The sequence below is a fragment of the Meleagris gallopavo genome, chromosome 3 (assembly GCF_905368555.1).
Source record: "Meleagris gallopavo chromosome 3, MGAL_WU_HG_1.1, whole genome shotgun sequence".
Lineage (NCBI taxonomy): Eukaryota > Metazoa > Chordata > Aves > Galliformes > Phasianidae > Meleagris > Meleagris gallopavo.
Window position 1 is genome coordinate 9,123,951 of NC_139406.1, and position 18,102 is coordinate 9,142,052.

General features: G+C 40.4%; 1 protein-coding gene across 1 annotated transcript in view; it reads right to left on the reverse strand.

Moving 5' to 3' along the window:
• Positions 1-18,102, reverse strand: part of PHACTR1 (phosphatase and actin regulator 1) — a 275,348-nt gene that overhangs the window by 57,494 nt on the left and 199,752 nt on the right. Inside the window, exons 3-5 of the mRNA XM_085220191.1 lie at positions 13,880-13,960; positions 7,138-7,323; positions 6,034-6,240 (exon numbers count right to left, since the gene is read on the reverse strand). Of these exons, the coding sequence (XP_085076317.1) occupies positions 6,034-6,240; positions 7,138-7,323; positions 13,880-13,960 (474 nt within the window). The remainder of the gene's footprint in view (positions 1-6,033; positions 6,241-7,137; positions 7,324-13,879; positions 13,961-18,102) is intronic.

Below are 18,102 nucleotides of genomic sequence, written 5' to 3' on the forward strand. Positions count from 1 at the left end.
CTGTCTCAGATCACCTCCACATCTCGCATATGTCCTAACATCTCTTCCAGGAAGATTTGCTCTATGTCTTCCCAAGCACAAACATGTGGCTCATTGGCCTTTAGTTCCCTGGGTCTTCCTTTCTCCCTTTCTTGAGTATAGGAGTGATATTTCCCTCTTTCCAGTCACCAAGACTTTGTCTGACAGCCACAAACTTTGCCTGACAGACATGATATCTGCTCAATGTTGCCTCTCTTGAAAGCAAAAGTTCTGAAGGCTCCATCAAGGCTGAAATCTAACTCAGGGGACTGCCAAATGACAGGTTACTGTCCTCTCCACTAAAGCAGATTGTCTACTGTACAGTAGAAAAAAAAGACTTTCAAGATTTTCTTTGAGAGCACAAGCAGGTCACCAAGTTACTGTGTTTTTCTTATACACATTAGTTGTGTATATCTTCTTTATGTATTCTCCATAAAAGAACACATCTTCAATAGAAGATAAAAAAGAAAAGGGAGTAAATCATATGGAGCCCTGAGAGCATAAGGCTCCTAAGGGGTTTGTAGTAACAAAATGTGTTCATACATTTTGTGCTCCAGGCAATTTTACTTCAGGAGCTGGTCCTGAATTAGAAAGATTACCCTAAGATCTTCATTTTCACATCGAAAAGTGCAGATCTGCCTGTTAGTTTTGTATTCGTTTCTGCTGTCTATGCTCAATTAACATCTTCACCTGACAATGTCTGTGCCACGATACACCATTATTTTTTTACATGCTATACAGAGTGAATTCAAAAGAGATTCCAACTGCAGGTATCTCTTGCTTCCCCTCAGCCTCCTCTGCTCTGGGCTGAACGAACCAAAAGACTTCAGCTCTTCCTTATATGCCTTGGCCTCTAAACCCTTCCCCATCTTTGTAGCTCTTATATGGACTCTGTAATAGTTTTATGCCCTTCTCATACTGCGGCACCCACAACTGCCCCCAGTGCTCAAGGTGAGGCCATACAGCACAGAGCACAGTGGGACAACCCCTTCCCTCGCCCGGCTGGCAATGCTGAGCCTGATGCACCCCAGGATATGGTTAGCATTTTGGGCTGCTAATGTCTAAATGCAGCCTTGAAAGTGAACCAGAGGCATTAAATCCACTCGTCTACCGTCTAACTTCAGGAGAATTACATGTGCCTGTTAAAAAAAAAAAGGCTAAAAGGAGAGTGACTGCAACAGAAGGAAAGTTTGATCCATTCACACATAAACATATCAATATGTCTTCATTGTCATCAGCAATGGTGACAAGCCCTGCACTGAAAATTAAACAGAGTGCACTGATTAGCAAGTGTTCTGAACAAATGGGACTTTGCTCAAATCATGGGTTCCAGGCATACTACTAGGAATGGCACTACCACTGTGGATTAAAGGACAGAATGACTTGCCCATTTTGCCTAAAAGCCTGAAAGAGACTACATTTTACAGTTCTTTCTTTTATTAATTTCACAATATTTGTGATGTATGAAGCAGAGATAAAAATGCTTATTGTCTCCAGTATGGAATATCCATCAGACATTGACATTTGTAGATAAATAAGTAGCTGGGTAGGAGAAATATGAGCAAGGAATCTGTGATAACGGTCTTCTCTGTAGAAGATTACTAGAGTTTTAAATCATTGCACAAAACACTAATGTGACGGAAGAGAAGCCAACTGTGTGAAGCCAGGTGTGCAAGTCTGATTAATCTCCTTTGGATTAGATTCTTCATGTGCACAGTAATGAGAAATTTTGCAAGATGTTGGTTCCCAATAGGGTTGTGACCACTCAGAACTGTACATGGTTAAGTAATAAGTGTGTCATAATTACGAAAGAGATGTTTAGGCATTAAAAGTTTTATGATAATCTAGAGACTCAATCCCAGTAGTTCAGTTAAATTTGGTCCCAGGTGATGATTTCAGCTCTTCCTTAATCTTCAATGAAATGAGGGGGCTGACGTGTTGTCTTAAATGCCTGAGCACTGCATGTGGATATTGGAAAATGAAAATTGAAAGAAATTCTGCTCATGAAGTTTCTCTAATAATGATCATATTTGAAAGTCAGGAGGAGCTCACTAGGAGGTAACCGGCCAACAGGAGATACAGAGCACTGAATTGACGGTTCAAAACAATTAAGAATTGCATTTTTCTGCTAGGTCTGCCCATCTTGTGCTAGGACGGAATCAAATAATGATTAAGAGAGGCATGCTGCTTTGATCCAACAGTGTAAAAAGTAGAGAGAGGCTGTGATGGCATTTCCACACCCAGTACTGTGACAGGGATGCTCTGTGCTGATGCAGCATTACCAAGAACATTGGGAGATGATGTGGAGAAAAATACCAAGCACCCTTCTGCAGCAGCAGAGGCATCCCTAGCAGTGACTGCTCTACAGTCTGCTCTTGGCCCCATCCCCATTCCCGCATGGCTTCATTCCCTTCTTAAGGCACTTGGGCCTCGAGAAGAGTCATGCCATGGCTGTGTGATTTATATTTGCCACAGGCAATTATCTTCCTGTCATTTTAAAAATCAGTTATTCATTTGTATTTTCCACAAAATCATATGTGCTTTTACATGGTTATTTTAGGCCTGCTCTTTATGTGCATTTCTTATCATGGAAAAGACCGATCTTTGCATTAGCACATGCTTTCAGAGGTGAAGACTGTTTCTTTGACATTTCTAAAACCTGTATTACATTATTTGACAAACCCTACAAGTCAGTCTTCATACTATTACTGAAGAACTCTGGGGCAAGTTCTCAGCAAGAAGCATATCAGACACAAAGAAAATTCTTAGTTCCTCAAGTTCTGTGTTTATTCATTCTTTTTTTTTTTTTTTTTTTTTTTTTTTTTGTCCTAACTATAGAATCATAGAATTTTTGAGTTGGGAAAGGACCCCTTAAAGTCCAACTTCCTTGCAATGAACACTGTAGGGACATTTATACCTACCTCAGGTTGCTCCTAGCCCTGTCCAGCCTGACCTTGAATGTCTCTGTCTGCCACTTCTCTGGACAACCTGTTCCAGTGCCTCACCACCTTCACTGTAAAAAACTTCTTACTTATACCCAATCTAAATTGCCTCTCTTTTAGTTTGAAACCATTTCTCCTTGTCCTTTTACAACAGATGCCACTAAAGAGTGTCTCCTTCTTTCTTACAGCCCCTCTTTAGATACTGAAATGCCGCTCTCAGGTCTCCCCAGAGCCTTCTCTTCTCCAAGCTGAACAGCCCCAGCTCACTCAGTCTGCACTTGCAGGGGAGGCGTTCCACCCATTCGATCATTTTTGTGGCCTTCCTCTGGATCACTTCAGCAGGTCCACATCTCTTCTGTACTCCACATCCAGTCCCAGAACTCCAGGTGAGGCCTCACCAGCACAAAGTAGAGGGGTATGATCACCTCCCTCAACCTGCTGGCCATGCTTCTTCTGATGCAGCCCTGATACAGCTGGCTTTCTGCATTATGAGGGAACATTGCTGGCTCATGTCCAACTTGCCATCTACCAGACTTTTTCAGCAGGGCTATGCTCTCTCCTTCCTTCCCCCAGCTTGTACCGATAGTGGGGGTTGCTGCAAACCTAGTGCAAGACCTCACATTTAGATTTCATGAGGTCCACTGCTAGAGCCTGGGCCCACTACTTGGGCCTGCCTGGGTCTCTCTGAATAGCATCCTGTCCCTCAGGCATGTTGACCACACCACACATCCTGGTGTCACCTGCAAACCTTCAGATGTCACTGTCATTGATGAAGAAGTTAAAGAGTATTGGTCCCAGATCTGACCCCAAAGGGACATCATTTTACTGATTTTATACCTTTAGTGATTTTATAACATATGTTCCCATTTACATTTGTTAAAAACACATTTACATATGCATAAATAGTTATGCATATACACGCATTTGCATACATACATACAAACATGTTAAGACTGAACCTGAGGCATTTCTGACTGAAATGTGTTTCATCATAAGATCACATTTTCCCTTGCACTCTTGTTGAACAGAGATAGCTAACAGGCCACTAACCACTGTTCCTTCCTACCAGTCATGATCAGAACCTCTTAATCTTTCCTTCAATATTCTCAAAAAATATTTAATAGGGAAATGGGTGTATAATGAGAACAATCCTCACCTCGAATGCCAGGATTCAGATTTTACCTGTTTTCCCATACACAAGCTGAGGATGTCTCTAGGGTTATTAGTAAAAAGAATAGCCTTAATTCTGCTTCTCACTGATGAGGGTGCTTCATTAGGATTGACTGCTCATTTCCAAAAATTATGCATGGCTAATATGATTACCACTGGAGAACACAAGGAGCTGAACAAACACATCCTTAGACCATGAATGTAAATGGATCCTTAAGAATAAGCTTAATGCGTTTATTTATAAAGTGTGTACAAATGAAGCTTTCTGTTCTAGCAGGAATACCTTAACCAAATCTGAATCTCAGCTCTTTTCTCCTGCATGTACAACTGTCTGTCCATATGCACATATAAGAGATCAGTTATGATTGAATGAGAGATGAGTAAAGGCTACCATGAACTAAGAGAAGTCACAGTTATATTTCACTTTAATTGGAAAGTCATCACCATCAAGCAATTGATTTATGCTTGAGACCAATTCTACTTCACACAAAATTTCCAGCTGCAAAAAAAACCCAAACCATCAGAAGCACCCATCCTGCAATGCTTCTGCTATCTTCCATGAAAGGAAGGCTTATGAATGATGAGTACTTAGTACCAGAGGTTTTTCCTACACCTTATTTTTTTATCTACACTATTCCTTTTTAATTTTTATTATTTTTAAATATTTTCTTCATGTTGGCCTCATTTTTGAGCCGCTTTTTGTAATTAAAATGAAGTGGAAGGTAATAGGAAGCTGTCACTTTCCTCACCTGAAGCCATTAATACTGCTACCTGGCTTTCCAGGCTGCAGAAATGCCCATTTGGTTTGTAGTATAAGGCAATTATGTATAGATTTTGGCAGGCAAGAAAGCAAAAAGATTCCACATAAAATGAACAAAAACTACACTGAACAAAAATGTGTAGCCATCCAAACAGAAACATGAAGAGACCACATACAGTTATGAGAGAAAACCAGAACATGCTCTTCCCTAATGAGCTCTTTCCTGATATTTTTCTTAACCTACATAAAACAAGTATTAAATTCCAGGAAAAAATAGTACCTTGTATATATTAATGAAGACTGAACATTTTTCACATTAGCCCTGAAAAGGCTGGAGTAGCATTAACACCAGAAGAGCAACCCAGTGAGAACACCAGGAGCTGCCCCGCTACACAGATGAGCCACATCTCATCTTGAGCTTGGGATTTCAAGGCACTACATCCTGGGAAGTGGCTGAAACTATGAGCAGACTGTTCAAAAGATGCAAGCAAGAACTTAAGGAACCTTTTTTTTCTGTGTAAATGAAATAATTCTCTGTTTCAGTGGCCTAAATGACAGACAGAAGAGTGGAGTCCAGAGGAAGCAGGTGGCAGGAACTGTGAGCAGGGAGTCAAAATGGCAAGAAGCCATGGGATAGTACAGCCTGTGTAAGGACAGGGGGGCAAGTGAAAGAGAAACAGGGAAAAATGTAGGGTGTGTGCAGTGGGACCAGCCCAGATGGTGGTTGAGGGGAGAAGTGACAAAGAGCAATAGCAGCAAGCAAAATTCTCCTCTCAACTCCAATGCCCCTTATGATTAAAGGCATTTAAAGATATCTAGTGTTTTCCTGATATTTCCTTTCCCATCGATGCACATTCTGTTATTCTTGTGGCAATGGTACATCTTGATAAAAAAGAGTGAAGGAAATGCTGTGCTGGCATTAGGTAATTATGTCTGAGAGCGGAAAGTCCTGAAGCAATCCTGATGAATGCAGCCTGAAAATGCTTTGTGATACCTGCCCTATGTACAACACACATACATTACCAGTACACACAACAACATGGATGAACATCTTTACAGAAGGACACAGAGCACCTTGCTATAAGGGCAGGCTTTTCCTATAAGGGAAATGGTAATACTGAGGGTCTAGGAACACCAACTTACCAGTTAAGTGGCTGGCAATCCTGGCAATAGGTTTAGGAGGCAGGGCAGGGGGCTGTTTGAGGAGGGACAACTGTTTCACTGGGGTGTCCTCATGGTCTCCAGGGAAAACAGCAGATTTTTTGGGGGGAAGTAGCAGGACTGGCTTAGCTGTAGGATCTTGGGACAGGAGGACTCCAGATTCATTGGATGTGGGGCTCTCTTCAGACACTGGAGGACACAACCACATCATAGACGCAACAACGTTACGAGCAAAGCAGTAGCGGATACAGCCGTCGTAGAATGTGAAAAGCAGAGCAAGAATGCAGGTTAAGACTAATAGATTTCACTCAAACATTGTATAACACAGAAAGAAGGAAAGAAAGAAAAAGAGTAACACACATCTACACAACAGCTGAATTTCCCATTACCTCTGACAGAAGTCAGCTCCCTTATGCCAGCCTGGGACGTATTCCCACATGTTGAATACAAATAAAAATGTTTCAAATGTCACATCCTGGATGGTCTGTCACCACAGCTTGCTCAGGACCTTATATGTTAGCGAGTGGTCTTTAGATTTATACAAGAACTGTAAAAGCACCTAACAAGGGCTATTCCATTTCAAAGAGGTCACGTAGTTCACCTGATCGCAGATGGGCACTTTTGCTAGTCACTTTTCCTCACCTGACCTTCATCCACGACTCTTAGTCCTACACAGAATGAGTGGTTAACTTAGATGTACAGATTGTTGTGTCTCTTTGTAGATTGAGGACGAAGCTTAGATAGCCTCATCTAGGGCAGCGCAGCTGGCTGCTAATTACTGAAAGTTGTATGATGTAAATGTCACCCAACACCACATGGCGAGAAAAGGACAAGACCTACCCTAGGGTTTAAAAATATTGTCAGACCTCTTGAGCTCATTGGCACACCTGAGAAGTAGCAGGAGAGAAATCCACAGCTATAAGTTCACAAAATGCAAAGACTTTGCTTTACTTGCTGACCTGTGCAGAAGCAGCAGTTACTGCTGTGCTGAGAGAGCAAAAATTTTTTTATGGAGCACTCAATGATAATCTATTTGCTATCATCTCCTTCTCCACCAGAAGACCTTGGTCTTCAACGAGATGTTACCTGTCCCATCCATGATCTCTGTGGTTGGGAGCACCTCGTATGAGCAGGGTTCCCCAGGTGCTGAGCCTGACTCCAGTTCTGCTAGGGCTGGCAGGGATACCTGGCTGGAACTCAGCACTTGTCCAGAGCCCAGAGGCTGCCCGTTCTCCAAAGCTCCTTCTTCATTTGGTATGGAGAGCTCTCCATCTGTTAATATTTAGAAGAAAACAAAATGATAACAGAAGACACATAAATAAGATGCTGAAAGAATTTAAAGTGAATCCTGCTAACAGTAATATATTGTTTGTGAGTGAGAAACCTGAACTAAGCCACTGTATGTATGTAGAAGACAGTGATAACAATCAAAGCAATATGGTTCGGATCTCAAGAATACGACTTACGTTGAATAATTTTTGAATATATCTGACTGACGTTCTGTCTGTAACAGTTTCACAGAAGTGTGACAGCATTTCATTTGCCTGACAGGGTTGTTATGTGATATGATATGTGATGTATGAATTATGTCTTATGATATGTGGTCTAAGCTGGATGGCTCCCAGTCACCTTTCATCTGATAGAGTGAAAAAATCTGTTTTTCCCTCTGTCTCCACTTAAGCTGCGAACTGAGAAATGAGAATGGACTGGAACTGAAGCTATCAAACTTTTTTCTTTAAAAAACCAAACACAACAATACATGATTTACATTTTAATAATAATAACAGTAACAAATATTATTCCCTTCCAGCATTTTTTACACTATTAGGGTCACAAACAAAATCACAGACATATGCCACTCTTTTATGTACTAATAAAACTACTGTAGTCTTCCAGCACGACCAAGAGTATAAGTAATGGAAAGAAAAATTTCTATACTTGCCTGGTGAAGGTCTTGATATTAAGATAAAACAGATTACATTTTAGAAGTCTTTTTTTTTTTTTTTAAGTCACTATTAATAACTTATCAATTTGAGCAAACATTTCTGGATCAGCAATTGTTAGGTTTTTTCCTATCTAATACCACTTCACATTAGAAATAATATAAAACAGAAGGGTGGGATCAGCTCATTCCCCACAGCATCAACCTACATGATTTTTATATCAGAACTTGTTATGCACAGCCCTCTGGTACCTAGAGGCAAAGACTACACAGATATCTCAATTACAATTTTATGAAGTGTTCTTCCACTAAGAGTGGAAGCCTGAAAATATAACCAGAATGTGACCTGTAAAGCAGAAAGCCCAGCAGGCAGATAAGGAGAGCCTAATGTTACCACACATTCAAATTATCATTTTTTTAAATCAAATTCAGAATACCCAGATCTAGTTCTTGATTTTGGGGCAACTGTGACTAGCCATATTATTGCTCACTGTACCAGAGATGTACATCATTCAAGTGAGCACACATTTTCCCCTCACAGGGATAAGATGTGCATAACGCTTTGGAAAAAAACACTGAAGAGATAAGTTTCACTTAGGTGTCAAGACACTGCAATTAACAAGTCTGGAAAGAAATCAGATTATTTTCTGACTTGTAAAGTTTCTGTATAACATGTAAAGATGAAATAGCAAGGTCTTGACATTCTTGGCTATCTTGCAGTGTTTTTGAAGAACTAGAGTTTTTACTGCGTACTGTTACATCATAGCAGACTGAAATTCTACCTGTAGCTTTCAGAGCAATCAACTGAGCTGGCAAAAGGTGGCAACATAAATCAAAACTGAAGGTTTCAGCCAACTGTTCACAGCACAGCTTCACTGTAGGTGCTTCGGTCATTCGATACAAATCATTTTATTTCCCTAGACAGCAAAGATCAAACAACAGTTCAGCCAACATTTAAGCTGAATGTTTTTTTGACTTAGCTGTTTCAGTGGAAATACTATATATCCTGTTCTTGATTTGTCTCCCTTTTATAAACACTCCTTCATGGTGCTCAGGAAAAGGCTGCTGTTATCTCAGATGCATGGTTTCATGAAAGACATAACTATCTACTGAGCAGAATAACTGCTTTTTGAACTAAAGACAGTGATTATATCCAGCAGTTTTTACTAATTTCGGCACAGGTCTAAATTTAACCTTATTATTCTTACCTAAGAGAAAGATTTTTTCTTTAAGGATATCTACATATTTTAATGAAGTGAGATGTCAATTGTAACATGTTGATCTTACAGTCTTAAATGCACTCTGCACTTCTCAAGGTATATTCAGCATGGCTGAGAAGAAGCAAAACATGAGATAAAGTTTTGACTTTCATTTTTCAACATAATAACAAGCACGACAGTTCTCTGTACTGACAGCATAACCTATTTTAATCTTCCCTCCAAATATCTCTAATCTTCATCTAGACTCTAAAAATCATCCTCAGATTTGACTGAAATGATCAGACATGACACAGAATCATGACTGAAACATATACCCTAATTTTGAGCTGGCTTAAAGCTACAAAGGGAGCTGCTAAAACACAGAAAACAGATCAAACACAGATAAAATCATCATTCGTAGAGTGAAGAATCTCTCAGTGTGAATTAATCCTGGATCAGAGGCATGCTTGACAATCAGATATAAACGGCAAATTAATTGCTATTTTTAAAGCACTAAAAGCTATGTTAGTTAGCTGACATACAAATGAAAAGAATTCTAGTAATGCAATTATGATATATATGGATGAATCAATTAGTCTTAAGGAACTGAATAAGAGTTTAAACTTAATTTTGCACATTGATAACATAATCTTTTGTTCTCATGCTTGCTGAATCCTTTGCTGCATTTTCTCAGAGCCTGCTGTTTCTAACTGGAAAAAGACTTTCCCTAAATGCATGAGGTTTTTTGATAAAGCAGGCGGAGTGTGAGTCAGTTTGATCTGGAAGGGACTAAAGTGAACAACATGAACTCTGCAGCAAAATGAGCATGTGAAGGATGCTGCCCTGCTGATCCTGCTTCCTGCCATGGAAGCAGCAGAACCTCAGAGAAAATTCTCCGATGCAGAAAACTCTACCCAGACTTGTTGGTTCACCTTTGCATATGAGAAGAACAATATGGAGTGAAGGCTCAGAAATGTGGAGATGATATGTTCAAAAGAGGTTGACCTGGGAGCTTGTTTGGCCTAGCAGCTAGTCTGCTCACCCAGCACCAGTCTTATCTACTGAAGGATGAGGGTTTGAACTCTCAGCTCAGTGTAATTCTTAGACTATCACAAGTTCATGAGGCCAGATGGAATCTACTCCAGGGTACTGAAGGAACTGGCAAAAGCGCTTGACAAACAACATTTCATCATTTATCAACAGACCTCGTCAACTGGGAAGCTCCCAGGTGATCGGAGAACTGTCAGTGTGACCCATTTACAAGAAGGGTCATAAGGAGGATCTGGGGAATGATGGGCCTGTCAACCTGACCTTGGTATCAGGGAAGTTTATGGAGCAGATCACCTTGGCCAAGAAGGCCAAGAGCATACTGGTTTGTATCAGTAATACAATAGCACCAGTCAGTAATGGTCAGTAATGCCACTAGTGAAGAAACTGTCCTCCTGTACTCAGCACTGGTGAGGCTGTACCCTGATCTGTGTTCAGTATTGAGCCCCTCACTACAAGAAAGACATCGAGGCCCTGGAGTGTGCCCAGAGAAGGGCAGTGAAGCTGAGAAGGGTCTGGAACACAAGTCTTATGAGGAGCAGCTGAGGGAACTGGGATTGCTTAGTCTGGAGAAGAGGAGGCTCAGGAGAGACCCTATAGCTCTATACAGCGACCTGAAAGAATATTGTAGAGAGGTGGAGGTTGATCTCTTCTGTCAGGTAACTAGAGATAGGATGAGAGGGAACAGCCTCAAATTGTGCTGTGGAGGTTCAGGTTGAATATTAGGAAAAAAAATATTTTCAGAAAGAGTGATCAAACATTGAAACAGGCTTCCCTGGGGAGCAGTGCAGTTACCATCCCCGTAGATGTTCACGGAACATGTAGATGTGGCACAGGTTAGTGGATGAGATGAAAGGAGGTCTTTTCCAGCCTTTATGATTCTGTGATTCTATGATTAAGCATGATTTGTACTCAGGAACTCATTAACCAGATTCACTTTTGGGTACTTGTCGAAAATGACTTTAGTGTGAAGCAGCCCAATTTGCATGTGGACAGTGCCTAGCTAGTACAGACCAGTCTTTTTGTTGTTTCATTTCTTTGGAGCTCTGCCTACCTTATCACCATATCTTTTGATTCTGAACACCTTGGAATAGAGAACTTCTCGTATGACTGAACAATGTCAAGCTCATGAGCTCCTTGCACAGATAAATGACCAAGGAAATGAAAATGATACGGAGAATTCTACATCCCATGTTACTTTCTATTTTCAGTTGTCTTCTTCAGTACTGGCCTGCTTTCAAGTAAGAACAGCTAGGAAATTATTCTTGATGGTGAAGGGTAGGAAGGGTGGGGCACATCCATGCCGAGGCGATGCAACACTTAGCTCTGTTATTTATGGTTCACAGAACATTTTCAAATCCTGACAGGATATAGGTAATTTGAAATATAGGTTTTAAAACCTCATTTTGTTCAGATGGACAGTACAAAAATACGAAGATGAAGATCACCCCTGAGGAATCATTGCATTATTATCTCTGAAGCAAATGATCAGTATACACATTCAGAGATTTCCCACTACAGGAAAACCTGTTTATGTTCAGATTAAAGAAGAGGTATCAAAATACTACCAGTCTGTTTAATTCTTTGACTGGTATCGTAGCACACTGGGCAACTCTATAGACAGTCGCTTTTGAAATGGTTACGGTTTGATGTTAAAATCAAAGCTATTCATCTTTGTGTTTGAGCTCTTGGCTCTGCCAGTCCACAAACTATTAGAACAAAAGGTATCTAATCAGATACTTCTTCAATGTACTGTTTTTCTAAAAGTACACTGTATTTGAAATAAAGACTTTGCCTACATTTTCAGAAGATTCAAGTTACAGAACCTATAAAAGAACGAAAAGTTATTTGGGCATGAGTCTGGACCTTGCCAAGAAATGAGCTCCCTGCACTTCAGTCTGGAGTGGTTTCACTTCAACAGTTTAAGTACGAGGGTCACCAAAATAATAAAATCATTTATTGTTTCCCAAAAATAGCAGCCGGAATGCAGTGACTCTCCTATGTGTGAACACTGTGATTTACTGCGCTCTGTTAGCTCTCACCTGCTGGATCACACAGTCACCTGAAAAGCCAGTAAATCCCAAAGCAAACTAGTCAGAGTGTCACTCTACACAACAGGAGAACAAACTGGCTGTCTCATTCTGGTTTTCTTCAGCATGGATGATAAAATAACACTAAGTGCACTGCAGTTCCAGAATTTCTGTTCTTATGTCAGTCTATCTGTATAGTTTCCTATATAGTTTCCTCGTACTGGAAATAGGAAAAGGCAGCATGTATTTCATACTAGATCTGAAAAGGTGAAAAATGACTACAAAGAGGAGATTTTTTGTTTGTTTTCATGATGAGGACCTCCAGACAACATAATGCCTGCTTCACCAGGCAACAAAGAAGATTACAGACTGCTGCAGCCCTTTGCAGGAGAGAAGGGAGAATTTCCCAGAGTTTCAAGGCAGAGAACAGGATCAAGTTGCACAGGAGAGATTTTATTAAGGATGCCTTTAAGTGAGTGTAGGGATGACCAGAAGCTGACTTCCAAGCTCCCCAGGGTGCTGAACTGGGAGCCTTGCTGGCAATGGAGACACCTGGCTGCATATTCAATCTAAGTTACTGTCCAGAAAGTGCGAAAACCAAGGCATCAAGAAGGGAAAATCTTTTGTCAGTTGTGGTTTCTACTCTGCACTTGCATCTAGGATGACTTTCAAGATATCTAGCCATAGTAAGAGCTCAGGCACCCTCAAAAGATTAAAAAGCATCTAGAATAGGTAACAGATGAAAACCATAGAAAGCAATCGCAAGCTGCACATTGATTTTGTTTGGGTTAGTAAATTCTTACATCATCTCTTCTTTCCCAACAAGCTAGATCAAAGTAGATTTAAATGGTCCAGATTTTATAAGATAGATCCTACTTAGAAAAACTCTGGAAGTTTATAACTTCAATTGACTTTTACCAGGTTTTGTTGTGGTATTGTTAAACACTTCTAGACTTGGAATTAATGAGGCATCAAAGCACATACCTAAGTTCTATTGAAATTAAAATGCAACCTTGGCATGCCAATACAGTTTGCTTAATTAGTTGCCTTAGTTACTGACAAGAGAAGCAGCAAACAAACAAAAGCTGGAGTTAAGTACTCACAAATATGTAATAGATATCAATTATTCGTTATGCTACCTATGTAAAATAATGGTGTTTTGCATAAGTAATACATCACCAACTCAACAAATGAATGGTTCTGAATGGGGAAATGTTATTATTATGTATTCTGAGTTGTTTCAAGTGTTCTATGCTCATCACACAATCCCAAACCTTAGAAACATTTCTCTTCTCCACAACCATTAATCCTACAGTGACTCAACCAGAGATAATAAATGCATGCATAGATCCATTCCATCTCCCTTCAGTAGGGATGCCTTGCTGTTTTGCAGCAGGTGACTACTGCACAATGTTGTGATTTATATTTTTACTGCTTTACATTTCTGATTACAAGTTTATTTGCAAGATCCACAAGAGATGTTTGAAGACCTTCTTCTGTACGGTTCTGACATTCCAGATGGTACTGCCAGTTCTCAATGTTATGACAAAGTGAGATCTGTCCATAAAACTATATGGACAATTTAACATTGTGAAAAGAAGAACGCTTACCTTTATCAAAAATTTCCTTTAGCACTCCTCGTTTTATAAGCTCCTCTCTGCTTTGCCTCATTGATATCTTTCTTTCCAAAGCTGAAAGCAAAAGAGAGGGGGATTATTAACAGAAAAGAAAGGAAATGTTTCAAAATGCTTCTTCTCCACTCACAATCAGTGGCAAACGAGTGTGTCAAAAGCCCACAGAAACTCCTTGGTCTTGAAGTAAGGCTGATTTTGAGAGAAATGTCTATAGACTGACTCATTTGAGGGAATGTCTCAATTGCCATTTCCCAATTTGGATACGTGACCCAAACGTTTCTTGTAAAGAGCGAACAAAAAAATAATGCAAAAGCTAGAGAAGGAAAGGTAAAAAAGAAGGTAATGTGAAAGATCATGGAGGAAGACATGGCTGTGGATTGTCCTCTGGCCATGGAAGAGGACTGGCACTGCTGGTGCCCTGAAGACAAGGTTAGTTTGCTACTAACTCCAATGAGAGTAGAACAAGGCGTTCGGAATAGTGCCAAAAATGAGCTGTTTAATGGAGTCTTCTCCCTGGAGGGATGTTTTCCCCAAAATAAGTACAAACAAATGACACTCCATGACAGTAATTTAACACCAGATCTCAACAGCCTGCGTCCTGTATTTGCTGCATGGAGACTGTGGTCACCGGGGCAGCAAGACGACAGATAGAAATTTCATGTTTGTTTAGTTCAGCAGTAATTAAAACAATGTCCAATTAACCAAAACATCACAAAGGACATGGATTCAGGCAAATTGCTGAAAGGCAGCAAGCAAGGGGCACAAGAAGTGATGTGCAGGAGGGGCTGTGACTGTGCGCGCTCTCTGAGAAACAGGCTCATGCTTGCCAAAAAAGAGGCACAGTTAAGGGCGAATTGCTTCTGCCATATGCTCCCCTATCAGACACAGCGCAGATGCACACACAGATGAACTGGGACTTTGCTTCTTCAGTCTGCCCAAGGCAGATTTAAAGCAAAAGGGGCTCCAAAACACTCTGCCCCTGAAAACATGAGGATGTAACCTTTTCCGGCGCTGCTGGCTGTACTCTGTTCCCAGAGGAACACAATATACTTGGTGAATTAGCTGTGCTCACACTGACACACTGCATTCATTGCAATTTATTTGCTGTTAGATACGAGTGGCTTAGCACGAACAAGGCAGCACTGATTTAAAAAGCATTCAATTCCATAATATCAATTTAGATTTCTCCATTTTTAAGATCGGCTTTGAACATGTATTCTTTAGGACTGAGAAAGCCAGCAGACACAATCTGTAGCTAATAAAACCCCTGTTTTCCTCTGAACACACCCTCTGAGCTTCAACATCAATCAGAATTATGGCAGTACAAGCCCCATTGGCCCGCTGTGTGGCACAGTTTTATTTCCGAAGCTCTTAATGTAACAGCCCAGTTTAAGGAGTGCTTTAGGCACCTCACTGCCTTTCAGCAGAACTTAAATTTCTAATATGCTTTTGACAGATAGACACCCCAACAATCAGCCTGCGGAGTTGCCTTGTAGACTGGCCATCCGTCTGTCTTTTCATTGTATCCAAACAGCCTCGTTCTGGTGTGGCGTTTAAAGCTTCTTCTCTAAGAACAGCCACCATCAGTCCCTCCAAAAAAAAAAAAAGTCAAAACAATCTACAGCTAATCCTTGAGCCTTCTCCCACCACACAGATCATTAAAATCCTGTCTTTAAAGACTAATTTGGCCTTACTGAACTCCTTTTCCAGTAAGTCTGAGAAACAGTAATTTTCCCCAAATGCAAACAGAGTAGAGCACTCAGCTTGTGTTGGTTAGAGGGCAATTAAGCTGGGCAAACCAGCAGCAAAGCAGCAGTTTCTGTTTGTAGGCCAGGAGCATTCTTCACAAAACAAAGAGAGAGGCAAATTCTGCTATTTCTGAACTTCACCAGAAATAGCAAAGTAACAGACTCACGCTTTACATACAAATCTGTGCACATAACTGCAGGAGTATAACCATATGTTGTATACAAGCAGATAGATTTCCATACTAGCTGCTGGGTTTTCATATACACAAATAAGCCAGGTGAGAACGGCCAACAAAAGGTACAGACCCCCTGGGGTGTGTAGATCAAGCCATCGAAGTCAACCACTGAGGACATGAACATGTCTGTCATTTTACACAGGCACTGGCACCCACTGGCGTTCCTCATCCCACCCTTTTGCCTTGTGAACAGTCAGCTATGTAGTTATGCAGCACAATTACTGCTGACTTCATGGCCAGGCATTCCCATCACATTATAAAAGCAGCAGTAAGAAACCCAGTAATATTTCTGGGGTCTGAGTCCTAAAGTGAATATTATGCAGAAGCAGAGGAGCAACTTTCCCAAAAGTATCACTGAGCAACATACTCAAACATAGGGCAAGAATTCTCAGAAACATAGATTATCTTGCAGTCCACCTAGCATAGTCTATCTAAATTTTCAGAAGACTAAATACATAGGTTCTTTCACACATCCCCTTTTAGTTGTAATCTATTTCCAGAATGCCCAAAAGAAAATCAACCACCCCCCCCATAACCCAAATCAAACCACGTCAGTTTGAAGCTTAGACGAAAGCAATCTTTTTTTCAGTTTCCAAATCCTTTCTAAGTAGGCATAGAACTGAAAGTATTAATTATTTTCCTACTAAGCCAGTTTAATTAATAAGATATTTAGAGGAAGGGCATGCTGGGCTAAGAGCAGCACTGAATGATAATAACAGATGCTATACTAAAACGATGGAACACGCTGCTTTCTCTTATTACAAATCTTCCTCCCGAACAAGTCTTGCACATTTAAATGCGTAAACTGCTATGCTACCGCAGGATCAAGTGAAAAAAAAAAACAACATACAAGTGTCTAGATGCAGAACTCATTAGGCTCTAACAGCTTGTACAATCAAATGTTTCACTCTGCCTGGATTTCTCTGACAAAGATTGCCAGATCTTTTACGAAGGATTTTATTCTCAAGCAGAAAGCTGATACAGAATGAATTCATTCACTTTCAATTAAGAGGGGATCCATTTACAGTACAAAAAAATAAATAAAAAACAGTACAGTAAATAAATAAACCTCTGAATTAATCCTCGATTCATGAGAACCCTTTAAATTCTGTGATGGGAACAAATAAAATATAATTAATACTTAATAAAAGATGTATTGCTTCATTGGTGATTTTCCCTGGTGATTAACCTCATTTTGTTCATTTGTACAATCTTCCAGGAGATTAGAAATAAGCATTAAGCCCTCTTCATGGGGACTGCTTGCACCAGAAACTAGTTATCTTAACAAATTCATCCGTTTTACAATAAATACTGTTACCAGCTTCTAGAAGTGAGATGTCTGTATTTTATGACATAAATGTACAGATTTTGCCACTGAGCTCTGCAGTAGCTATTACTTTCAAGTTCTGATGTATAAACAGTGGGAAATATTTTTATTAATGCTCCTGAGCTAGTGTTTTTGAACTCTTCCCGCAGGAGCAGTACCCCTCCACTGTTCAAACACAGCTCTTCTCTGTGGCAGACCCATTAAGAACAGTAAAGCCCTGACAGGGTCACGAGGATTTCCAGCCCCTTCCATTCTGGAAATCAAGCACAGTTTTGTCTTTATTCCTCTAATAATCTGCGGTGCTCCACGATGACAGTGTTTGTGGGCCATTCCTCCAGCTGAGAAGTTGAAGCATGCTGCTGCCTTTGTGCCAAGTGCCTCTGCTGTTCTATTAAGCAGCCAAAGTGGCGTTTATGTAGTCAGGATATTTGACCTTTCTGTCCTGCCATTCTTTGCCCCAGGACCAAGACATCCCAGGTGAACTCTTCCAACATGATCTCCCCTTCCCATAACTTGTCATGTTGCTGTTTAAACCAAGGGGTGGACTAAACGCACAAGTCCTGCCCTTTCTATTTATCTAGCAAGCAAAACTAAAGCCTATGTCAGTGCTAGCCAGCAGACTCTTAACCCTGCCTTCTTCTGAGGTTGCCCTTAAGCCTGAAGAGCACTGGGGGCTGCTTTGCATGAGTTCTTCCTTTCAAAGGTCATTATAATCTTCATGATGATTTTAGGAAGCAAAGATCATTAGCTATGAATGAAGCACAGAGGAGGAGCTTCCTGGTGCTTCAATTATATTTGAATTCAATAGGTAAAAAATTGCTTTGCTAATGTTTCAGTTCTGAATAACTAGAAACAACTGAACCAATAATTTTGCAATGTTAAGAAGAA